The sequence below is a fragment of the Dipodomys ordii genome, unplaced genomic scaffold (assembly GCF_000151885.1).
Source record: "Dipodomys ordii isolate 6190 unplaced genomic scaffold, Dord_2.0 Scaffold79, whole genome shotgun sequence".
In the NCBI taxonomy this organism is placed as follows: Eukaryota; Metazoa; Chordata; class Mammalia; order Rodentia; family Heteromyidae; genus Dipodomys; species Dipodomys ordii.
The window spans coordinates 1,108,367-1,131,876 of record NW_012267295.1 but is presented as its reverse complement, the minus strand read 5'-3'; the positions used below and the strand labels follow the sequence as shown (position 1 = coordinate 1,131,876).

General features: G+C 55.7%; 2 protein-coding genes across 3 annotated transcripts in view; one reads left to right on the top strand and one right to left on the bottom strand.

Moving 5' to 3' along the window:
* The window catches only part of Aco2 (aconitase 2, mitochondrial), a 33,536-nt gene extending 18,544 nt beyond the window's left edge, over nt 1–14,992 (top strand). Inside the window, exons 4-17 of the mRNA XM_013024874.1 lie at nt 4,064–4,222; nt 4,386–4,536; nt 5,995–6,099; nt 6,923–7,014; nt 7,877–7,982; nt 9,623–9,780; nt 9,971–10,044; nt 10,350–10,461; nt 11,310–11,432; nt 11,610–11,765; nt 12,623–12,814; nt 13,106–13,238; nt 13,665–13,786; nt 14,412–14,992. Of these exons, the coding sequence (XP_012880328.1) occupies nt 4,064–4,222; nt 4,386–4,536; nt 5,995–6,099; nt 6,923–7,014; nt 7,877–7,982; nt 9,623–9,780; nt 9,971–10,044; nt 10,350–10,461; nt 11,310–11,432; nt 11,610–11,765; nt 12,623–12,814; nt 13,106–13,238; nt 13,665–13,786; nt 14,412–14,546 (1,818 nt within the window). The 3' untranslated portion in view covers nt 14,547–14,992. The remainder of the gene's footprint in view (nt 1–4,063; nt 4,223–4,385; nt 4,537–5,994; nt 6,100–6,922; nt 7,015–7,876; nt 7,983–9,622; nt 9,781–9,970; nt 10,045–10,349; nt 10,462–11,309; nt 11,433–11,609; nt 11,766–12,622; nt 12,815–13,105; nt 13,239–13,664; nt 13,787–14,411) is intronic.
* A 151-nt stretch (nt 14,993–15,143) lies between these two features.
* On the bottom strand, nt 15,144–23,100 carry Polr3h (polymerase (RNA) III (DNA directed) polypeptide H (22.9kD)). Of its 2 annotated transcripts, none has more exons than XM_013024873.1 (6): nt 22,951–23,100; nt 22,486–22,534; nt 18,315–18,401; nt 17,934–17,997; nt 16,629–16,830; nt 15,144–16,122 (listed from the first exon to the last, which is right to left on the bottom strand). In XM_013024873.1, exons 1-6 carry the CDS (start codon nt 23,059–23,061, stop codon nt 16,069–16,071), a joined length of 567 nt encoding a protein of 188 aa, XP_012880327.1. In that variant the 5' UTR covers nt 23,062–23,100; the 3' UTR covers nt 15,144–16,068. The 2 variants fall into 2 exon arrangements, with proteins under 2 accessions (XP_012880327.1, XP_012880326.1); XM_013024872.1 differs by having other exon boundaries at nt 22,486–22,582; nt 22,951–23,099.
* Nucleotides 23,101–23,510: the final 410 nt, after the last annotated feature.

The following is a 23,510-nucleotide window of genomic DNA, read 5'->3' as shown; positions in this document are numbered from 1 at the left end:
CTGGGCGCTGTCCCTCAGCTCTTCAGCTCAAGGCTAGTGCACTATCACTGGAGCCACAGCGCCACTTTCGGCTTTTTCTGCTTATGTGGTACTGAGGAATCAAACCCAGGGCCTCATGCATGCAAGGCAAGTGCTCTACCACTGAGCCACCTTCCCAGCCCTTTGCCATATTTATTTTCCTTTCTTTCCTTTTTTCCTTTTCCTGTTTCTTTTTTTTTTTTTTTGGTGCTTGTTCTGGGGCTTGAACTCAGGACCCGGGTGCTGTCCCTGAGCTTCTTTTTTGCTCAAAGCTATTGTGTAACACCTCTACTTCTGGCTTTTTGGTGGTGGTTTGGAAATGAGTCTGATAGACTATTCTGCCTAAGCTGGCCTTGAACTGCCATCCTCAGATCTCAGCCTCCTGAGTAGGTAGGGTTAGAGGCATAAGCCACCAGTGCTTGGCTAAGTTTGACATATTTCTGTACCTTCTAACTGTGAATTATCATAGAACATCATCTTCTTGGGCTGGGATTGTAGCTAAGTAGCAAGGCGATTGCCTAGCAAGTGCAATATCGTGGGTTCAATCCCCAGTACCAAAAAGAAAAGACAAAAAAAATACAGTTAAAAACTGTTGGGGGCTGGGAAGGTGGCTCAGTGGTAGAGCGCTTGCCTTGCATGCCTAAGGCCCTGGGTTCGATTCCTCAGCACCACATAAGCAAAAATAAAAAAAAGCCAGAAGTGGCGCTGTGGCTCAAGTGGTAGAGCACTAGCCTTGAGCTGAAGAGCTGAGGGACAGAGTTCAGGCCCCACAACTGGACCCAAAAAAAAAAAAAAAAACTGTTGGTTTTTTGTGTTTTGTGTGTGTGTGGTTTTTTTTTGCCAGTGCTGGAGACCCCGGATCTGCCACGAAGCTAAGCTGCTCCATAGCCCCTAGTAGTATATTAGCTTTTGTGTTGCTTTTCTCGTGAATATTAAGCCTTGTTCCATGGGTAGCTGACAGCTGTTGGGCATACTGTGTGGGTCAGGTGCTAGACCTAGAACTTTTTTTTGTGTTTGGTGGGGTGGCGGGGGAGGCGCTTGAGCTCTCCAGCTCTAGGCTAGTGTTATACCACTCTGAGCCACAGCGCCAGTTCTGGTTTTCTAGTAGTTTATTGGAGCTAAGAGTTTCACGGACTTTCCTGCCTGGGCTGGCTTTGAACCACGATCCTCAGATCTCAGCCTCCTGAGTAATTAGGATGACAGGAGTGAACCATCTGCCTCGTTTAGATGTAGCACTTTAAAGATACTATGAAAAAGGAGTTTTTGTTATTCCACGCCTTACAAATGAGGAAACTGAGGGAGAGAGGTCAACCTGCTGGCCCAGGGACACCTTCCTGGCTAATTGTGAAGCCATCATTTGCAGCAAGGATATGACCCTGGGCAATTTCTTTGCCTTCCCCTTGTACTCTGTTACCAGGGTCATGTGAGAGCCCTTCCCCCATGCACAGCGCATGACTCTCTTCCTTTCGGCTGTGAGGTTCTGTAGAATGGAGGGGTGTGGATCACCATCCATGCCACCTTAAGGCTACTCTAGAGCATTCTCATGTTTCATTTGGTGGTGGGGGTGGGGGTGGGGAGTGGGGAGGGTGGGGGGTGGGGTGTGTATGTGTGTGTGTGTGTTTGTGTGATGGGTCTTTAACTCTGAACCTGGGTGCTGTCCCTGAGCTCTTCAGCTCAAGGCTAGCACTCTACCACTTGAGCCACAGCGCCACTTCCAGTTTTCTGGTGGTTAATTAGAGATAAGTGTCTCACAGACATTCCTGCCCGGGCTGGCTTTGAACCGTGATCCTCAGATCTCAGCCTCCTGAGTAGCTAGGGTTCCAAATGTGAGCTACCGGCACTGGGCGTTGATCTTTTTTTTCTCCGTAAGTACACGTGTGTTTTTTTTCCGGGAAGGAAGGTGTTTTCCTTACATCAAGGTGATTGACTGTTGAGGACATTGGCCAAGAGTATGTGTCCCTTTGCCGTCCCTCCTGTATGGCCAACATGAAACTGCTCTGCCTTTCCAAGGTGACCATTCTCCCCTCCCCCACCCCAGACCTTGCCCTCTGCTTTCTTGAAGAGGAGCTGAGTCAGGCTGTCATCTGACTGCCTGGGCTCCTGGCTCTGTCCCACTCTGAAACCAGAGCCAATGGAGGATTACCCTGCCCTTTCACACTGTTGACCTTGCTAGGACAGTGCTGGCAAGATCCCAGTGCACCCAGCCTTGGGGTGGGGACAGCAAGCTTCTCTGCACCAGAGTTTTGGGTGAGTTCAGTCGTGGCTTTTTGTTATAAAAGGTACCGCATTCTGCTTAAGTACCAAGGCCCAGGTCTTTTGGACAGCTCTAAGCCAGAATTTGGTACTATGAATGACAATTACTCACATTTGTCTTGGTTACTTGCTAGTAGCATAAATCATTCCATCTTTAGCATTCCCAGGGAAGGTGTGTAATCTCTGCAGAGCAGATGGGTGAGGGTGTGGCCTGTCCTCCCCAGCCTCGCTCAGGGGAAGACGCTTCTCTTCTGACCTTTGGGTCTGGGTGTCTGTAATGTTGTGGGAGCTCACCCCCACGCAGTCCTGATTATCATAGAGCCTTCCATATCTCTCATCTCCTTTGTTCTTCCCAGTCGCCATAGCTGGGCATAGTTCCATCTGAGAGATGAGCCATCCAATCACAGCTGAAGGACCTTGTTGCAAAAGGGTCTAAGCTACGTCATCACAGTGATCCAGGGAGGTAGTGTTATCAGCTGGTTTTGGTACTAGGGATTGAACTCTGGACCTTGAGCATAGTAATCAAGTGCTTTATCATCTGAGCTAAGCCGCCCACTCTTGCCAGCTGTTTTTATACAGTAGCCAACAGACTTAGAGATAAGGTGATACCCAAGGTGGTGGGACTAGAACTCAGGTCTTGGAAATGGGATGTCTGGCGCAAGGGAACACCTAAAGTGTCCATTGCCTAGACAGTGGGTTTAATGTGTGTGTGTGCTGACTCTGGACCTCTGTTCCCTTCTCACCAAATGTTTTGGGGGAACACTCACCCCTTGATCTAAGAGTGCCTCACTGTAGGCCACCGTCAAGCAAATCAGTTCTGAGCCCCCACTGGGTACTGAGACAGAGTGGCACCCTGTGCTTTTCAGGTTAGTTGTGGAGAAGCTCATGACTTTGTGCAACCATTGTTGTGCCCGGTGTGGGCAGGAGCCAGCGCATGATAGACTTGCCCACCGGTGAAAAGGGAGTGTGAGCAGAGCATCTTGCCACTCTCAGACTTGCTCCAACCACTCAGGCCCTTTATCTGACTCTCACCACATCCTAGGCATATGGTAATGTGCTGGTCCTGGGGCTTGAACTCAAGGCCTGGATGCTGTCTGTTCCTGAGCTTCTTTTTGTTCAAAGCTAGTGCGCTACCACTGGAGTCACATCTTCACTTCCAGCTTTTTCTGAGTAGTTTACTGGAGATAAAAGTCTCAGACTTTTCTGTCCAGGCTGGCTTCGAACCATGATCCTCCATTCTGAGCCTCCTTGGTATTTAGGATTACAGATGTGAACCACCAGCCTCTAGCTAGTGTGGGTATTTTTGTTTTTGTTTTTTGTCAGTCATGGGACTTAAACTCTTGGCCTGCCACTGCCCCGCAGCTCTTCAGCTCAAGGCAAGTGCTCTACCACTTGAGCCACAGCGCTGCTTCTGGTTTTCTGGTGGTTTATTGGAGATAAGAGTCTCTCGGACTTTCCTGGCTGGGCTAGCTTTGAACCTCGATCCTCAGATCTCAGCCTCCTGAGTACAGGCGTGAGCCATCGGCGCCTGTCTAGTGTGGGTATTTTTGTTACCATATTACAAATGGGGAAACTGAGGCAAAAGAAGACTTTACAGGCCCAAACCATACAGTAGGAATTGTCCAATTTGCTCATTAGTGTAAGTGGTGTGAGTCCCAAAGCTGGTACTTTCTGGTCACACTTGGGCCCTACACAGCAGTAGGAGTGGTTCAGTGTCGGTAGGGGCAGCTTTGTACACCCTTTTAGCCCTTCTTCCATTCTCTCTTGAGAGCTTGGATTTTTTTTTTTTCAGATCATTCTGGAAAACTATTCCTATCCTGGGGTACTTCTGATTGGCACTGACTCCCACACTCCCAATGGTGGCGGCCTGGGAGGCATCTGCATTGGAGTTGGGGGCGCTGACGCGGTGGATGTCATGGCTGGGATCCCCTGGGAGCTCAAGTGTCCCAAGGTGAGGAGAAGGAAGGACTCGGTCTGGGTGGGCTGAGGGGACGGTAGATAGGAGTGAGTCTTTTCAGGAGAGAGGAGTAGATCACATAGAAGTGGGAGTAGCGTGGCTCCTTGACTTCCTGGTTGGAGCGTGGCACCTGATGGCATGCTACCCACCTCTTCAGGTGATTGGTGTGAAGTTGACGGGCTCCCTTTCTGGTTGGACCTCGCCCAAAGATGTGATCCTGAAGGTGGCAGGCATCCTCACAGTGAAAGGCGGCACGGGCGCTATTGTGGAATACCACGGTCCTGGCGTAGAGTCCATCTCCTGCACTGGTAAGGAGGGCGGCCCTCCTGCTGTCACTCTGCTCCAGCCCTGATGCTGGCAGCTGAGCAGCAGGAGCAGCAAGTAGTCTTCCTCCAAGACCATCCAGGCAGGGTGGGTGCTGGGGACAGACAGGGAGGGGTGGAGGAGATTGTCTGATGTGGAGAGATCTGGTGGGCGGTTGATGTCCTCCTGGGAGCAAGGCTCTAGGCCCCCTGAGCCACTCTGGTTATGGAACCAAGCCAGCTTCTGCCCCTGGAACCTGGCTGAGCACCAGGCTACCTTGTATAAACCAGAGAGGACCGAGTGGTGGTAAGAATGCGCACTTGAAGCCAGGACTTTGTTCACAAAGCAGCCACGATCCTGCACCTTCCCTGAGCTGGAAGTGAGTTGCACTCATTATCTTGATTTTAAATGACCAGGAGACAGTAGTTTGTCCCCTGGGCCCGGGCTGCAGAAATCAGGAAGACTTGGGACAAATCTCAGAGATCCAGTCCAGGCTTCCCAGGTGCCTGCCTGCAGTGTGCCACAGCCCCCAGAACAATGTATCCTTCAAGGATTACCACCCGGGCTCAAGCTCAGTGGTGAAGTTGGTAATAGGCCCGTTCATCAGTCAAGCATCTGGGAGCCATACGGGTGCAGGTGATGCTCTGGTCCAAACAGCAGATACTTTTTTTTTTTTTTTTTTTTGCCAGTCCTGGAGGTTTGAACTCAGGGCCTGGGCACTGTCCCTGAGCTGATTTTGCTCAAGGCTAGCGCTCTACCACTTGAGCCACAGCACCACTTCCAGCTTTTTCTGTGTATGTGCTACTGAGAAATCGAACCGAGGGCTTTATGCATGCTAGGCAAGCGCTCTACCACTAAGCCACATTCCCAGCTACAGCATCAGCAGCATCATCACCACCACCACCACTGACATGGCAGTCTCACTGTGCTATTTGGGCTGGCCTCCAACTCCTGGGCTCAGGTGATTATCTGTCCCAGCCTCTCAGGTAGCCAGGACCATAGACACTTGTCCTGTGCCCAACTTAGTCCATTCTTATTGCTACAACTCAGAAAAATGTTCTCCTTGCCACCACCATGTGGCTGAAAGCAGGCAGGATACTAGGCAGGCAGACCTACACTTGAGCTGTGTATTTGTTAGCCTTCTGTTGACCTTGAGCCTCTGAGCCAGTTTCCCTCACTGGCAAAGTGATCGCAGTAACAGCCGGCAGTGGCTGCGCAGGCCCACTGTCAGGCCATGACGGCCGACTGCCCTGCCAAGCAAGGCGACTGGATCTTGAGCTTGAACTTGGTGTGGGCTGCTGACTCTTGTGGCTTCTCTTCACCAACCCTGGCTTTCACCCTGGGTCTCAAGGGTAGCGTGTGGGCCAAGAGGAAGTGCTACCAGTCCCTCCAGTAGAGAATTGTGGGTACACCTGGGAGATGTTGGGGCTCACGCCCGGTTGCTCAGCCTTGTTTCTCCACAGGCATGGCAACAATCTGTAACATGGGTGCAGAAATCGGAGCCACCACCTCAGTGTTCCCGTACAACCATAGGATGAAGAAATACTTGAGCAAGACAGGCCGTGAAGGTGAGCTGGGCGGGGCGGTGCTGTGGGCAGGTGAGCCGTGCTGTATACCTTTTCCTTGCTCTGCTGTCTGCAGACTCACTGTGGCGTCTATGAGTGGGTCCCACAGGTGGATGATAAGCAGTGTGTCTGAGCAGGGTGCCTGCCATTCTCTCCACCTTTTGGAAGGGTCTGGCATCCAGCATGTTCCTGTTTCAGGACTGGAATTTAGATTACAAGGGGAGCTGTCAACCGAATTCGTTTCCGTCTTGGTTCCAGCACTCCCTATAGGAATCTCTGGCAATGAAGCAGCCTTCTGTGTTGCTGCCATAGCAAGGGGAGTAGGAAAAACATTTGGAACACCTTTGCAGCCTGTTCCTCAATTTCCTTCAGCTTCTAGCTTGGGTTCTTTGATGCTCAGAGGAGGAACTGGAGTCTGCAAGGGAGGGGCATGGGGCAGGGCATGGATGGGGAGGCTGTTGAGCCCGAGTTCTCGCTAGAGGGCCCTTTCCTGCCCTTCTTCATACCATCGCTTGTTCACCATTGAGTGCTTCAGCTTCAGGGAGCCTCCCCTGATTTGAGCCCCAGTTGGTGCTTCTCCATTCCCCAACTCCTGTGGGACTCTCCTGGAGCATTGTCATTTGCAGTTCGTGAAGTCTCCTTCCCTAGACAGCCTCCATAGGTGGGGCCAGTGTCCTGTGTGCTGGTGGTGGTGTTCATCTGTTGGCTCAGTCAGTGCCTGAGGCCTGATGTTTGGTTTGGGAAGCCAGAAGGCATGGATGGATGGATGGATGGATGGAAGGAAAATCTCAAAACCAATTTCTACTTCCCACCTGGTGACTTGCAGACATTGCCAGTCTAGCTGATGAATTCAAGGACCACTTGGTGCCGGACCCTGGTTGCCAGTATGACCAACTGATTGAAATTAACCTCAACGAGGTAAGGAAGGAACTTGAGTTCATGGGGTTTCTGAGGGCAAGGACCCTGGTGTCTCAGCACTGGGTGATGGCAAATCCTACCGGTACACCCAGCAGGGCTTGTGGCCCTCTAGGTCCCCTACCGGCTGCTGCCTGACTCTGATAGAAGGGGAATGGAGCCCGGGGTGGGTGGGAGGGTGGAGTGAAACATGGCTCGTGCTGTGGAGGAACTGTGTGCAGCTCAGGTGTCCATTCACCCTCATCCCACTGCAGTGAAGGCCAAGATTTACCCACCGAACTCTGCTCTGTTATCAGTTCAGAGGGCAAGCCCTCAGCATAATTTTGCCCCCCAAGACATGCGGACCTTAGCAGGCATTCCAAGAGCCAGAGGCAGCCGGAGCAGTGAAAGTCTGAATTCCCACTGTTGAGACCCTACGGCCTTTTGGCAGGATGTTCAGCCTCTAGGATCCTTACCACACTGCGTAAAATCTAAGGTCCTCTTATGAATCATCTGGCCTGTGGTCTGTCAGAAGATGCCAATAGTAAGGTCATTTGGAAGCTGATGGATTTGGGAGGTAGATAGCCTCAAGTCACTCTCCTCCTCTGCCACCTAGCCACCACCAAGTAGGCATGCCACTTCTGAGCTTAGGACTGTATGCAGAGAGGACCTGTATGGAGAGACAGCCAGCTTGGTAGAGCTGAGGGCCTGCCATCTGCTGTGCGCGTTCCTCCCCTCTGCCCGTTTCCAGCATTGAGCAAGGAGCTAGGAGAGCAGGAGTCCACCTCCCTGTTCCTCCAGACCCGGGGCAGCTGTGAACTCGGGCTGTCCTCACCCTAAGACTTGTTCCTTCTGTCTCCCTGTGTTCTGGCTCCTTGTCTTTCAGTTGAAGCCGCATATCAACGGGCCCTTCACTCCCGATCTGGCTCACCCTGTGGCTGACGTGGGCGCTGTGGCAGAGAAGGAAGGGTGGCCCCTGGACATCCGAGTGGGTAAGCCCTTCCACTTCACCCTGTAGCAGGCCTCTAGGCCAGCAGCTCCCCCCAGAGCTCCGTGCAGTCACCTGTGCGCCACTTCCTATAACAGGCCTAGTATTCAAAAAATTATCTTCGCTTGGTATAACACGTTTATGCTTATTGTAGAGAATATTGGCAAGTGATTTTAAAATACTCCTCTAACAACGGTGTGATGTCATGGGTCTATAATCTCAGCACTTGGGAGGCAGAGGCCAAAGGATCAGGAGTTCAAGGCCAATTTAAGCTGCATAGTTATACTCTGTCTCCACAAAACAGCAGAGTACCGGTGGCTCTCTCATAATCTTAGCTACCTGGAGATTTAAGGGGATTACTGTTTGAGGCCAGCCCCAGCAAACTATTAACAAGATGTCAATTCAACTAGTAGCTGGAGATGGTAGCCCATACTTGGCAGCCCAACAAGGAAGGCTGAGTAGAGCATCGAGGTTCCAGGCCAGCCCCAGCAAAAGAGTTCATCAGCTCTAAACAGCACATGCTGGGCATAGGGACAAGCGCCTGTCATCCCAGCTGTGATAGAAAGTGTCAATGGGATCATGATCCAGGCCACTTGGGCGAAACTAAAAGCCCTTATCTTAAAAAATAGAGAAGCTGGGCGCTGGTGGCTCACACCTGTAATCCTAGCTACTCAGGAGGCTGAGATCTGAGGATCTCGGTTCAAAGCCAGCTCGGGCAGGAAAGACTGTGAGACTCCTATCTCCAATAAACCACCAGAAAACCGGAAGTGGCGCTGTAGCTCAAGTGGTAGAGCGCTGGCCTTGAGCTGAAGAGCTGAGGGACAGCGCCCAGGCCCAGAGTTCAAGCCCCACGACCGACCAAAAAAAAAAAAAAATAGAGAAAAAGCTAGAGGCATGGCTCAAGCTCTAGAGTACCTCGCCTAGCAAACAAAGCCCTCAACTCAAGCCCTATTATGGCCCAAACATACAGACAACCCCCCAAAAAACCAATAAAAAAGCACTTCTAAATTCAACTCCTAGTTAGAAGCAAGCTCTTAAAAAAAAAAAAAAAAAAAAACTGGCTCAAGATGGGTGCTGGTGGCTCACGCCTGTAATCCTAGCTACTCAGGAGGCTGAGATCAGAGGACCACGGTTCAAAGCCAGCCCAGGCAGGAAAGACTGTGAGACGCTTAATCTCCAGTTAACCACCAGAAAACCAAAAGTGGTACTGTGGCTCAAGGGGTAGAGAGCGCAGGGATAGTACTGCCCGGGCCCAGAGTTCAAGCCCCACAACTGACCAAAAAAAAAGACCTCTTGATGTTGTGATTATAAAACAATGAAGAACACAGGAAACACTGGAAACCTTTCCTACTGCCCCTGCTGCAGTAAGCACTCTTCTTGTTAGTGTGGTTCCTGTCATAGACACATCTGTGGGTTGGTGTGAAATGGGCTGCACAAGTCCCTGCGCTCCGTGTTTTACTCATGGCTGAGTCGTGGGTAGCCTGTCCTTGGAAACTGAGGTTGCTTTTGGTGTGACTCATAACAGTAGTCTCTAGTCCAGCCCCACTGGTCAGATCTTTCGACCTCAAAGGATCTATTTTGAGATCACCCCTCTGGTCACTATCTCCACCTGCTGACCCCTGACCCCTGTCCACCCTGTGCCAGGTCTGATTGGCAGCTGTACCAATTCAAGTTACGAGGACATGGGGCGCTCTGCAGCTGTGGCCAAGCAGGCGCTGGCCCACGGGCTCAAGTGCAAGTCCCAGTTCACCATCACGCCGGGCTCCGAGCAGATCCGCGCCACCATCGAGCGGGATGGCTACGTGAGTGCCCACATGCCAGCTCACCTCCGAGAGCGTGCTTCAGTGGGGACAAGCCGTGGCCTGTGGCTGCACAGTGCTGGAGGCTGCCCCGGTGCCAGGAGAGCGCTTTATCCTGAAAGCTGCCCTCCTCTTCCCCCCCGCCGCCGCCGCCAGCCTGCTCCTGACCGTCCCCATTCCTTTCTCCCTGCAGGCAAAGATTCTGAGGGATGTGGGTGGCGTCGTCCTGGCCAATGCCTGCGGCCCTTGTATTGGCCAGTGGGACAGGTGAGTATCATGGGGATGGAGTGAAAGCTCCGGAAGGGAAAGATGGTGGGGAGGGAGGAGCCCCTAGCTCCAGGGGCAGCCGTACGATGGCAGCCTTTACCAGGCAGGTGGGCTGAGTGAGTGGGTGAGCCTGAAACCCAAGTGGTCAGGGAAGCCAGCAAGACCACAGGGGACGCTGGTGGTGGTTCTGAGGGGCAGTAGAGGCCAGGAGCTATGGCATGTGCCGTAGGGACCCAGCCCATCTGGCCACGGTGGGCCACATCATAGCACCAGATATCCCAAATTCTGTTCCTGCTGCCCTGCAGGAAAGACATCAAGAAGGGGGAGAAGAACACAATTGTCACCTCCTACAACAGAAACTTCACCGGCCGCAACGACGCCAACCCTGAGACCCATGCCTTCGTCACATCCCCAGAGGTGAGGGGCGCGCGGCCACGCTCCAGACTGGGCTTCCTCCAGCCGGGGCTGCTGAGCAGGGCTCTGTCGCCCGCCAGGGGGCCACCTAAGTGCCGGTCAAGAGCCAGGCCCTTCTAAGCCTCCGGCATTGTGCTCTGTAAGCGGTTTCCACCTGGGCCTGCCCACGCCGAGGCGCGCAGGTGGCACAGGGAGTGGCTGTGCGCGCAGGCGAGCCGCTCCTCACCCGTTCCCCCGCTCTCCTTTCTCTTCCTTACTTGTTCCTCTTGCCCACACGAGCTTCCAACTCCTGAGCTCAAGTGACTCTCCTCCCTCAGTCTTCTGAGTAGCTGGAACTACACATGCTCACTATGGCACTTGGCTCTAGTTTCTAGGTTCAGTGAACTTGGCTTGAGGTTCCTGTGGGCAGTCAGCGTTGGTGGGTTGCTTGCCTCCACTCTGACTGGCACCCGGCCTGTGTCTCGAGTGTTTCTATGCGTGTTCCAGAAATGCCTGTGCTTACTAGGAGAGAGGGGGTACCCCTTCCACATTCTAGGCGCTGCCCATGCAGCCAACCCGCCATCTCTGCAGCATGTCTGCCAGGGCCTGCCCCGGCGGTGCCTCCTGCCCTGCAGGAGCACGCTTAGCTCAGGCTCTGGCAGCAGACCGCGGGACCAGGTGCCTTCAGTTCCCGCGGCCTCTGCATCCCCAGCGGCCAGTGCTTGTACCCAGTCCTGCAGCTCCCGCCTCCAAGAAGGGGCGAGGGAGAGTGGAGATTCCCCCCATTCTCTCCTCCGCACGGCTGAGGTTCTGGAAAGCAGGATCGGCGTGGTGTTCGGTGCTCATCGACAAACTGGCCTCCTCCGTTTCAGATCGTCACCGCCTTGGCCATTGCAGGAACTCTCAAGTTCAACCCAGAAACTGACTTCCTGACGGGCAAGGATGGCAAGAAGTTCAAGCTTGAGGCTCCCGATGCGGATGAGCTTCCCAGAGCGGTGAGCGGACGGGGCTGTGGCCGCTCAGGAGCCGGCAAGGGGCAGCTTTGCTTTTGAGAACAAAAGAGCTCTTTTGTCTTTTCTCTTTTCGCTGGGGCACCGAGAAGCTTGCTCCCGAGAGCCACCCGCATGGGGATGAGGCTGTGGCGAGCAACGTGTCTGTGTCCCTTGCTTCAGGAGTTCGACCCCGGCCAGGACACCTACCAGCACCCCCCCAAGGACAGCAGTGGGCAGCGGGTGGAAGTGAGCCCCACCAGCCAGCGCTTGCAGCTCCTGGAGCCCTTTGACAAGTGGGATGGCAAAGACCTGGAGGACCTGCAGATCCTCATCAAGGTCAGCGCGGGCTTGAAGCGGGGCGGGAGGGAAAGTTGACTGTGGAGGAAAGGGCACCACGGGCCAGCATGTCACTCCTCCATCCCCAGTGAGCAGAGCTGCACCTAGCTAGCCCAGACAGCAGCCATCAGGTGTGGACAGGAGAGTGCAACCCAGGCTGCCCACAGGGACACGTGTGACTGCCCAGGAGGCGTCCACCCCTGGCTGACAAAGTCGCTGCTTCCTGTTGTCCCTGATTGGGCTGTCAGTGGGTAGGTCCTGTGATGGGAAGCCAGGCAGGCACCATTTTTACAGGTAGCCATGCCAGACTTTAACCTGTGTGCTTACTAAAGCTCCTGATTGGCCCCCAGCTCCTCTCATGCCTGAAGTTCAGCTGATCTTCCACCCTGGCTAGCTCTTAGCCAAGGCCTGGAGGGTTAGCAAGCAGAAGCCCCTGTCCTGGGGCTGGAAAGGTGGCTTAGTGGTAGAGTGCTTGCCTCACATACATGAAGCCCCGAGTTCAATTCTTCAGTACCACAAAAACAAAAAGTTGGAAGTGGTGCTGTGGCTCACAGTGGTAGAGTGCTAGCCTTGGGTGAAAGAGGTCAGGGACAGCGCCCAGCCCCGAGTTCAAGCCCCACGACCGACCAAAACACTCCACCTGTCCTCCCTGTAGAAGCTTCCCATTTGTGTGGCGACCTCCCCATGCGAGCATGTCCTACCTGAAGACTGAGCAGCCCAAGGCCTTTGATGAGCTTGTGTGATGGCCTTGCCTGAGTCCCCCGGGCCCGGGCATGGTGGCAGTGGCTCTGGCTGCTTATTTCCTTCGCCGCCCCAGCCGCGCCCCAGCCCCTGTTTTCTGTGCCTGCCCGCCCCAGGTCAAGGGGAAGTGTACCACTGACCACATCTCAGCTGCTGGGCCCTGGCTCAAGTTCCGTGGGCATCTGGACAACATCTCCAACAACCTGCTCATCGGTGCCATCAACATTGAAAATGGCAAGGCCAACTCGGTTCGCAACGCCGTCACCCAGGAGTTTGGCCCTGTCCCCGACACTGCCCGTTACTACAAGGTGAGCCACCTTGGTGGGATGAAGCTTAGGTTGCAGAGAGCTGGTCCACCAGGGTGAGGCCTGGCACCCTTTGGTGGCTAGGCAAGCAGAATGGGGGCTCTAGAGTAGGGGCAGTTCCCCGAGCCTATAGCGCTCGCCCTGTTGTCTATCCACTATGCCTGCACTGTGGCCTCCGCCCACTGCAGATAGTGCCAGCTCAGCTACCCCTGGGCAGCAGACGAGGGCCGGCTCCTCCAGCCCTGGACCTCTGTGCCCTCCTGCCTCCTGACCCCAGCTCTGCTTGCTTGACAGAAACATGGTATCCGGTGGGTGGTGATTGGAGATGAGAACTACGGTGAGGGCTCAAGCCGGGAACACGCAGCCCTGGAACCTCGCCATCTGGGTGGCCGGGCCATCATCACCAAGAGCTTCGCCAGGATCCACGGTGAGCTAGAGCCTGCGCTCGGGATCCACAGCCCGCACAGCTAGGTCATACACCTGCAGGGCTGCTGGCCTGGAGCCTCGTGCTCAGCTCTCAGGCTGCGTCTGCAGCTCCTGTGTTCACCATGGCCCACTGTCACTCCCTGGCTCAGGCAGGTACTGCCCCAGCCCGATCCTACAGCTTCCACTAGGGCTGATTGTGCTTCCAAAATTGCACACCTGAGTGCTGGATTCCCCTCGCTGGGATTGTGTCTGTGGGAAGGCCTGCCACGCATCTGCTCCACTGCGCACCTACTCGGGTGCCTGACGAAAAGGGACTCAGCTGTTGTCAGTTCAGTCACAGCAGCGGAGCCCCAAGTGGCTGTAGAGGAGGCAGCTCCCAGCGCGGGGAGCCCTGGCGGCAGTGCCACTTGTTTACTCCTCCTTCCAGAAACCAACCTGAAGAAGCAAGGCCTCCTGCCCCTCACCTTTACTGACCCTTCTGACTACAACAAGATCCACCCTGTGGACAAGCTGACCATTCAGGGCCTGAAGGACTTTGCCCCCGGCAAGGTCAGGGGCGGGGGGGAGGCTGGGGCTTTCCTGCATGGGTGGGTAGGGCTAAAGAAGCCGCTTTGCTTCCCTGCCTGCTGCAGCTGGCCCTGCCCGCATCTCCTGTGAACTTTGTTGGTCACGGGCATTGAAGTCAGGGCCTGCTGTCCCTGAGCTCTTTTGCTCAAGGCTAGCACTCTACCACTTTGAGCCACAGCACCACTTCTGGCTTTTCTGGTGGTTGATTGGAGATAAAGAGTCAGACATTTCTACCCAAGCTGGCTTTGAACCATGATCCTCAAATCTCAGCCACCTGAGTAGTTAGGATTACAGGGGTGAGCCTCCAGCACCTGGCTTCCTGTGACCTTCTATTCCAGTTGTGGAGCCCTTAAGTCTCCAGGCCGACAGGAAAACGCCTTTCCAGAGCTGAAGGCCAGCTCTGGGCCCCAGCGCCCAAGCATTAACCCAGAGCCCACTAGCCTCTCCTCAGTGCCACCCACTGGGCTTCAGGGGTCCCCTGTGAGCTGTTACCCAGGCCCAGACTTGGCCTCCATGGCCCAGAACAGTGCCCTGCCCCTCCTGCAAGATGTGGTCTCCATCTTAGAGCACCTGCCAGTTTGCACCCACACTTCCTCTTACCTTGCAGCCCCTAAAATGTGTCATCAAGCACCCCAACGGGACCCAGGAGACCATCCTCCTGAATCACACCTTCAACGAGACCCAGATTGAGTGGTTCCGTGCGGGCAGCGCTCTGAACAGGATGAAGGAGCTACAGCAGTAAGGCTGGGCCACACTGCCCGCAGCCCCCGGCCCCCGCGCTGCTGTTGCACAGCGGCTCCTCATCCATCAGCAGAGTCGGACCTGGCCCTTCCAGCATGGCTTCCTGCTCCAGGATGGTGTGACCACACTCTGTTCTCCCCCACCTCAGCCCACCCACGGTGCGGGGAGGAACCCATGCTGGGGGACCCTTTAATCTCCTAGCCTCTGCCTTCCCCCATTTAGTTTGGTTCAGATCTTGAGCAGCCTCATGCAACTATATTTATTTTTGATGACAACACTCCCCTCTAAAGAAGTTTTTATTCTGCCTTATCATTTCATTGATGAAGGATTTAGAGAACCATCTCTTCTTGTAAAAAGTTAAGATGTGCTGGGAGTGGAGGTGCACGCTTGGAATCCCAGACCAGTGTCTGAAAAAAGAAAAATAAGAATCGAAGTTCACTGACTGTTCCTGTGTGTGGTTGTCTTGTTTTGTCCTCTCAGGGGCCCAGGCTGCCTTCTGGGCAGAGGTCAGCGGAGGCGTGTGACCCCACGCCCATCTGCAACCCATCTGTGCAATAGACCTCAGCCAACCGCCTCCTGCCCTTCTTGCCCTAGCCCGCAGCAGAGAGGTCGTGTCTCCAAGTTCCTGTGACTTTAGTGCCACTCCCCTGGCATTAACGTGCCAGGCAGGCAGGGTCACAGCCCTCTAGTCACCCTGAGAATGGGCGTAGCCCATCCTAACAGACTGGCAAGTAATGGCTCCCAAGATTATGCCACGTATGATCTCGGCCCCTTCAGCACAGGCTGCCCCACATCCCATCACTGAGCTGGAGGCCTGGCAGGCTCCGTGGAGGCCCGTCCCCAGGACCAGTCAGGTCTCCCCCCTTCCACCTTGGTCTCTGACTCTACCCCACCAAAGCCCTCCTCTGGAGGCTGACTTCCTCTGGAAAGCGCCGCCTTCCAGGTGAGGAGCTACAGTGCCTGGGCCCAAAGCCGCTCCCAGGCTGCCACACTCTTGTGTTAGGGAATCACCTAACTTGGCCAGCCCAGTCTGGCAACCCCCAAGTTGAGGACGTGTAGATTATCTCCACAAGTGAGTTGGGACAGATGAGGTAGCTGTGCTGTCCCAGCTTGGCAACTTAGCCTAGATCAAGGACACTTGCTGGTCTTTTTAATCTTTTAAATCATTGTACAAAGAGGTTTCTATTCAACGCATTCTCCCCAGTTTGGGGGGGGGAGGGGGTGACTTCCAGCCCATGATGCCACTGTTCCTTTAATTGAATGTCTCCTGTCATTAAAAGCCAGAGCCCACTGGATGAGGCTGGGGGTTTAATTTGGTGGCAGAGCGCTTGCCTGGTATGGAAAAGGCCCTGGGTTCCATCCCCAGCGCTGCAAAAAGCCAAGTGTCAGTCCAGCTGGAGGAACAGCGGGTCAGGATGGTGGGGGGCACATGGTAGCACTCCTGGCCCCAGCAGTCTGGTTCTGGGTGGCAGATGATGACTCCAACTTTCCCAAGGCCAGGGTATTCTGCCAGCCAGCTGAGGCTAGTTGCTGGTCCACCAGGAGAGAAGACCTAGGCCTGGTTCACTGATGGAGCCCTGGAAAGCAGAGAGAAGGTGCAGGGAGTTTAATGGTCACTCGGGCCTGAGGCCAACAAGGCTCACACCCAGCAGTACTGGCGGAGTGGAGCGGGGGCGCACACAGCAGCCACGACACGACTGGGGGCCGCACCATGGCTCCTGCGAGCACACTGGGGCAGATGGGCACTGAGACCGTCCTTCCCCCAGCTCTGCGCTCCTGCCACCACAGCTAGCTGCGTGAGTGCGGCCACCAGGCACACATGCAGGGAGAGCCCACGGGGAGGCTCTTTGTGAGGCCTCCTTAGTCTCAGCTTTGATCTCACCCAGGCCCACCCTGTGGCCTCCCCATCCAGCACCGGAGCTGTGCCTCTTTGGGGCGGGGGGCCGTCTCCACCATCATGGCTGCTGTTACCTTGTGCTCCCAGTATGCAGAAATGGGCAGGCTCGCGGGCGAGAAGTGACAGGAGGCCCTGGGCGGCCCGTCCCCGCACCCCCACACCCCCATACCCAGCGCTCCGTCTCACCACAAGTGTATAGGGAGCCTCCTTCTTGGGTGGTTCCTCACTGGATGACGTGGCCTCGGCCGAGCTGGGGCCCGTGGGGGACGTGTCCACAAAGCTCTCATCCACCACCCGGAAGCGGATCTCCTCCCCCGTGTCCATGTACAGGTCATGTGCTCCTTCCTCCGTCTCATACTCCCACACCCAGACCTGCTCTGCTTCATCGCTGGTGCCCAGGGTCAAGGCCATAAGCAAGCCTCGGGAGAGGAAAGGGGACGGGAGGCATCTCAAGTGCCCAATCCCAGGCGGTCACGTGGAAAGCAGGCCCTGGCCCCACAGCAAGGGCCCGTCTCTGCGGGATAAAACACCACGGGCCAATTCTGCTTCAAAAATGAGAAACGACTGAGGTGCACACACCTTCCCCAACCTGACAAATCTGGCAGGCAGGCAACTCAAAGACTTTCCCAGGGCTAAAGGCATGGCTTAAGTGTTAGAGCACCTGCTCAGAGTGCAAAGCCCTGAGTTCAAATCCCAGAAACAGCAACAAGTCCAGTTCTCAAAAGATTACAGGGGAGCCGGGACGGATGCGTGCGCATGCGCGCGCGCGCATGCACACACACACACACAACCAAGCTGGCTGGGCCAGACCTGCCAAATTCCACTCACATACAACCCTGCACGCGCACACACGCACATGCACACACACACCACCAAGCAGGCTGGGCCAGACCTGCCAAATTCCACTCACATACAACCCTGCACGCGCGCACACGCACACCACCAAGCAGGCTGGGCCAGACCTGCCAAATTCCACTCACATGCAACCCTGCTCTCCCCACGCCTGGCCAGTGGCGGCTCAGCCAGGTAGGGCCCCACTGACTTCCCCCATGTCCTATGCCAGAAGCCCACCAAGGATCCACACTGCCCTCTAGTGGCATTGCTGCCACTGGACTCTGCCTCCTCTGTGCCAGACCCTTGCTGGGCCCTGGGAGGACACTTGTGACAGGATGAGGTCCCTTCAGTGAGGGCTCTCAGTAGGCAAGGTGAGGGCCGGGCTGGGGGCAGTCCAGTCCAGGTACCTGAGCTGGAGAGCATGTTCTGTGAGGGGAACACAGGTTACACCCAAGGAAGTGGGGGTGAGCCAGCCAGGGTTAGCCTCCTGGGGAACGAGATCTTGAGCCACTCCCATGGAGAAACCTGAGCGAAGTGAATGGGGAGTGGATGGCAGCACAGCCCTGAAGCCGGGCACAGGCCAGGGCTAGCACACACGCTGCCCGAGGTAGGGAGCCAGTGCGCAGGCCAGGGACCCGCTTTTCCTTGGGAGGATACAACTTGGCGGGCTGCTGCAGCGACTCTGGGGGGATGAGAATATCATCGAAGAACCCTAGAGAGACTGGGAGAAATGAAGAAGGTGACAGCAGGGGACAGACAGACAAAGGAGGGATCTGGACACTCAAGAACCCCTCCAGTGCCACCCAGACAGCGCCTTCCCCTCTCAGAGCCCCATACACCAGGCGTGAGCAGTGCTGGGCAAAGCCCTGGGCACACGGGCCCCAGATGGTTGATGGACACCGCATACACCAAGGCAGGAGGGGGCTGGGGGCCACTCGCTCAGACTGGAGCTGGCCACCTTCTTGAGACCCAGCCTTCCCTGGTGGACAGCAAGACCGCCTGACCCCGCGCCAGAGGCTCCCCTGAGGGGTCACTTACCATGCACGCCCTCTGGGCTGCAGCCCTTGATCTGCCCAATCAGAATCTCATCCAGGAACGGGTGGAACACCACATAGCGGAAATGGACTGCGGAGGAGGGGCAGGCAGGCATGTGGGGACCCGTGTGGCGCTCTGGCATCCTCCCACTGCCAGCCCATGACCCTCATCTCCGCAAGGTCATAGCTTGGTCCCCAGAAGGCACCAGCAGCAGCTGCCCTAGAACTGAGGGCTGGCCTCCCAATCCATCTGGGAAGTCCCTGAGCCAGGCTGTGGGCCACTGCAGATACCAAAGTCAATTCCAACTTTCCTCCAGCCTCTATTTTAATTTTTTTTTTTCGGGGCAGCAAGACCGAGGCTTGAGCTCAGAGTAGATGCTGTCCCTAAGCTTTTTTGCTCAAGGCTGGTGGCTTACCATTTGAGCCAAATCTCCACTTCTGGTCTTTTGGTGGTTAATTGGAGGTAAGAGTCACATGGACTTGCCTGCCCAGGTTGGTTAGGAACCATGATCCTCAGATCTCCGCCTCCCGAGTAGCTAGGATTACAGGCGTGAGTCACCCACCCCTGGCTAGCCTTTCAGTTCTAAAAGGGCAGACACACCAGACAAAGGGAACCAGAATTCAAACAAGTTCTTGTCTCCTGCTGTCTGGCAAAGCCTGCCCCGGGCACAGCTCTGCCCTGAAACTGGATGTGAAAAATGGGGGAGGAGGAAGAGCAGCGAGCAGCAGAAATCCTGTGCGGTTCCCAGGCCCAGGCCCTGCCCTAGCGCGTCCCTGTCACCTGACCCCAGGAAAATACCCACGCAAGTATTTTCCTCAGCCGACCAGGAGCCCTACCGAAGCCACTCAAGCCACCTGTTCACCTGCCCCTCACCGAAAGCTCCAGAGCAAAGAGAAGCTGTGGCTGCCGCTCGTCAACCTCTTGTCACCACCCATCTGTGCCACATGTGGCATTTCCACCATTCCAGCCACACAGCTGCTCTGCCATGCTCTGCTCTGCCACATGGAGTCTCCAAGTCCTTCCCTAAACATGGCCACCGGGACAACCTGCGTCCTCAGATGGCCTTCTCCCCCAAACCCAGATGTCTACCAGATCCCCCCCCCTTCCCACAGAACAGGACCAATGCTTCTGGCCTGTGCCACCTGCCTGCCTGGGCACCAACAGGAAGGAGAGACAAGAGCCCCGCCCAGCCCCCCTCCCCGGGCCTCAAATAGCGGCACCTGCTGCTGCCCCCTCAGCCACAGCAGGCGGGGTCCCTGCCCTTGCGATGGAAAAACCCGGTGCCCCGCTCCACCCAACGTTCAGCTCAGTTTACTAAATTCTCACAGGGCCGCTGCCAGGTTTGTGCCAGGCCTGGCTTGGGCGCTAGGCTCACAAAGGCGGGAGAGCACATAACCCAGCGTGCAGGAAGCCGTCTGAACACCGTATCTGAGAGCAGGTAGGGGTGGCCTCGTGTCTGGCAGATGAGTGGCTAAAATGTGGGGTGTACACACAATGGACTGTCAGCCTTGCAAAGGAAGAGGGCTAGGAATGTAGCACAGTGGTAGCGCACTTGCCTAGCACGCATGGGGCCTGGGGTTCCATTCTCCAGCCCTTTTCTCTCCTCCCCTCAAAAAAGAGAATTTATTCTTGAGGGAAAGTTTCCCCAGAATAAGTCTGCACTGGTAACCAGCCAATGTGTGTCTGCTGCATGCCACTGAATTATCCACTATGGTTAAATCCACGATGGTTAAATTGCTGGGCTCACCTGTAATCCTGGCTACTCAGGAAGCTGAGATCTGAGGATCAAGGTTCAAAGCCAGCCCAAGCAGGAAAGTCCATGAGACTCTTATCTCTAATTAACCACCAGAAAACCAGAAGTGGTGCTGTGTCTCAGAGTGGTAGAGCATTAGCCTTAAGCAAAAGAGCTCAGAGACAGGGCTGGGAAGGTGGCTCAGTGGTAGAGCGCTTGCCTTGCATGCATGAGGCCCTGGGTTCGATTCCTCAGCACCACATAAGCAAAAAGAAAAAAAGCTAGAAGTGGTGCTGTGGCTCAAGTGGTAGAGCACTAGCCTTGACCTGAAGAGCTGAGGGACAGTGCCCAGGCCCAGAGTTCAGGCCCCACGACCAAGACCCCCCCCCCAAAAAAAAACAGAGCTGGAGGCATGGTTCAAGTGGCACAGTGGCAGCTGAGCAAGCAAAATGAGATAGTAGGAAAGGAACCTGGAGTCACAGGTCAGTCTTGGAGCAGCAGAGCACCCCGATTCCACGTACAGAGTAACAACTCACCCAGGACACGGAGCCTAGCCGAGACCCTCGCCAAGGGTCTGGAGCTAGACTTCAAATCTAGGTGCACAGGATGCACTGCCATGCAGTGCTCAGCGCCTGGCCCCTCATCCTCCTCCGTGAAACAGAAAATGTGGAGGAGCCGAGTGCCAGCAGCCACCCACTGCACGGGCACACGGTCCACTTCCACTTCCTTCTGTTTCCCCTCAAGTCCCGGTACTACTGCTTATGAACTAATTAAGTCTCTGATGACTAGACCACCCCAAGCTGTCTCACAGCATGTTCTGGAATGCTCAGAACCAAGAGAATGACCAGTGGACTGTCATTGCACTCCTCAACTGCAAGCTTGTGTCTTAGAGCCTGTTAAAGTATTTGCTTCCCTCTTCATAAGCTGATCCTGCATGCCCAGGATAGGCTAAGACTTGTTTCTAACCAGTGTCCAAGCGAAAGCCTGTGTACCTGCACTATGACAAGCCCTGGGTCATCTTAGAGGTCTTCTTACCTTTTTTTTTCTTTTTGTTTTTTGGTGTTTTTCATTGTTGTTTTGGCCAGTACTGAGTGAGGTTTGAATTCAGGGCTTTATGCTTGCTTGGCTGGTGCTCTACCACATAAGCCATGTCTCCAGCCTGACTTTTCGCTGATTATTTTGAAGATAACAGTCTAGTGGACTTTTCTGCCAGGGCTGGCCTTGAATCACCATCTTCTATCTAGGTATCAGGCTCCTGAGTAGCTGAGATTACAGGTCTGAGCCACTGATGCCTGGCATCTATATCCTCTGACAGCTCAGTCTATGCAGCACCCCATGGGCTCCTGGGGAGGAGGCCTGGCTACTCCTACCCTCCTGGCCAACAGTGGGAGTCCTGTCCTCTGTTCCCTAACCCTGCCCTCAGCCACATGACCTGCTCTGGCCAATAAGGAGGAGATACACAAGGCTAGAGAGGGGCTTATGCCCTGAGTTTTGATCCCTTGAAACCACTGAGCCCATTATGGCCTACTGAAAGGCCCCTGGGCCAACCAGAACACAAGGCCATCCTAGGCCCTGAGGCCCTGGCCCAGCCATCCCACGGACCCACAGAACCCGCAGACAGCCCAAACCAATGAGCGAGACTCGCCTGGCGCCAAGGCCCTGCCCTAGAAGCCTTACCTGCATTTCCTCCTTCAGCCCTGCAAGCAGTACTTAGGAGCAAACAGGCAGAGGGAGGTTACCTATCCATTCAGGGCACACAGCTAGTAAAGTGGGAGAGGCACTCTTTTAACTGTGGTATCCTTCTGTCCATCAAGGTCCTCATCCCTGACAGGCCTGTGCTTCGTCCTCCCTCTGCTCCTCTTCCTCCCTCTGCTCTCTAACCCAGCTCGGGCCACTCCACCGAGTCTTCAGCAGTCTGGCTCAACTGCCACCAGGCAAGCAGGTGAAAGCAAAGGGGCTCAAACATGGAGCCACAGCCTCAGCCCTGGAGAGGCCTGACCATCTCCAAGTCCACTTTCTATGTCTTACACATGAGGAAACTGAGGCATAGAGAAGGCAAAAGTCTACCCATAGTCATGGAGTCAATTCCCAGCAGCGTCAGAACTGGGGTTCCCAGGCCAGGACTCTCACTACCCCAGGCATTTCTGAAGCTACAGCAAACAGAGCCTGGTTGGGAGCTGGTGGCTCACACTAGTCATTCTAGCTGCTACTCAGAAGGCTGAGATCTGAGGGATGCAGTTCAAAGCCAGCCTGGGCAGGAAAATCCGTGAGACTCCAATTAACCACTAGAAAACTGGAGGTGGAGCTGTGGCTCAAAGTGGTAGAGATGAAGAGCTCAGGGGCAGTGTCCAGCCCCAGAGTTTAAGCCAAACGATGGACAAAGAAAGGGGGCGGGAATGGGCTCTAAGGAACGCAACACCCCAAGAAAAGAAAGGTACCCACCTTTGGTGTGTGATGCGCCATCCCCCGGGAACACATAGGCATCCTCCAGCTTGGTGATATCGAATAAACAGATGCAGAGACCCACGTTGTACACAACCTGGGTGCACACGTGCACACACGGTGAGAGCCCAGGCCACCTGTCCCGAGGCCCTCACAACCACAAGCAAACTCTGAGTCCCTTTTCTAGATGGTATGAGCTGGGGCTCTGCACCAGAGACCGGGCAGGAGACCTCAGCAGGACGGGGAGCCTGCCGGGGGCGTGGGGCGACACACCTGAACCCCCGCTACCAGGGAGGCAGAGGCAGGAGGATCCTGTTTGAGGCTAACTTGGGTAAAGTTGGCATGGAAAGCGCCGGGCGCGCGTGGCTCTTCAGGAGGCGGGGATCTGAGGTTCGAGGCCTGCCCGGTCAGGAGAGCCCTCGCCGTGCTGGGCCCCGGCCCACCATGCACCCCCGGGCCCAGTACCTTGTTGGCCAACTTCTTGTTCAATTCCTCGGCGATGGAGTCGTTGAGCTTCCTCTCAAACTGCCAGGGAGGTATCCGCACCGTGTCCACCATCTCCACCAGGACAAACATGGCGGCCCGCGCCGGGGGCTGTGGGGAGCCCGGAGGCGGCCCTGCGCCGGGGCCCGGGGCGCGGGGCCCCCGAACGCCGTCGGCGCGGCCCGAGCACGCGGGCACGCCGCCCGCCCCGGGCCCGCAGCGCGGGGGAGCTGAGCGCTCCCTGCGGGCCCGGCTCCGCTTCCGAGGCGGGAGGAAGCCTCCACCCCGCGACGACTGGGGCTCCGACGCCGCGCCAGCCCGCGCGCGCACCGCCGGCCAGCGACACGCACCGCACACCCGCACGCCCCGGCGGGGGTCCCACCACAGTGCGCGAGCTTCCGAATCTCGTCGCTTCCGGACAGCGGACCAATAAGAACATTATTCCCACCCCGGAAGTGGGGCGTGACTGCCCACTGGCTCCTGCGCGGGGAGGAGGCGGGGTATGGCGACTAAGAGGCGGGGCTTCCCTCTACAGGCGGTAG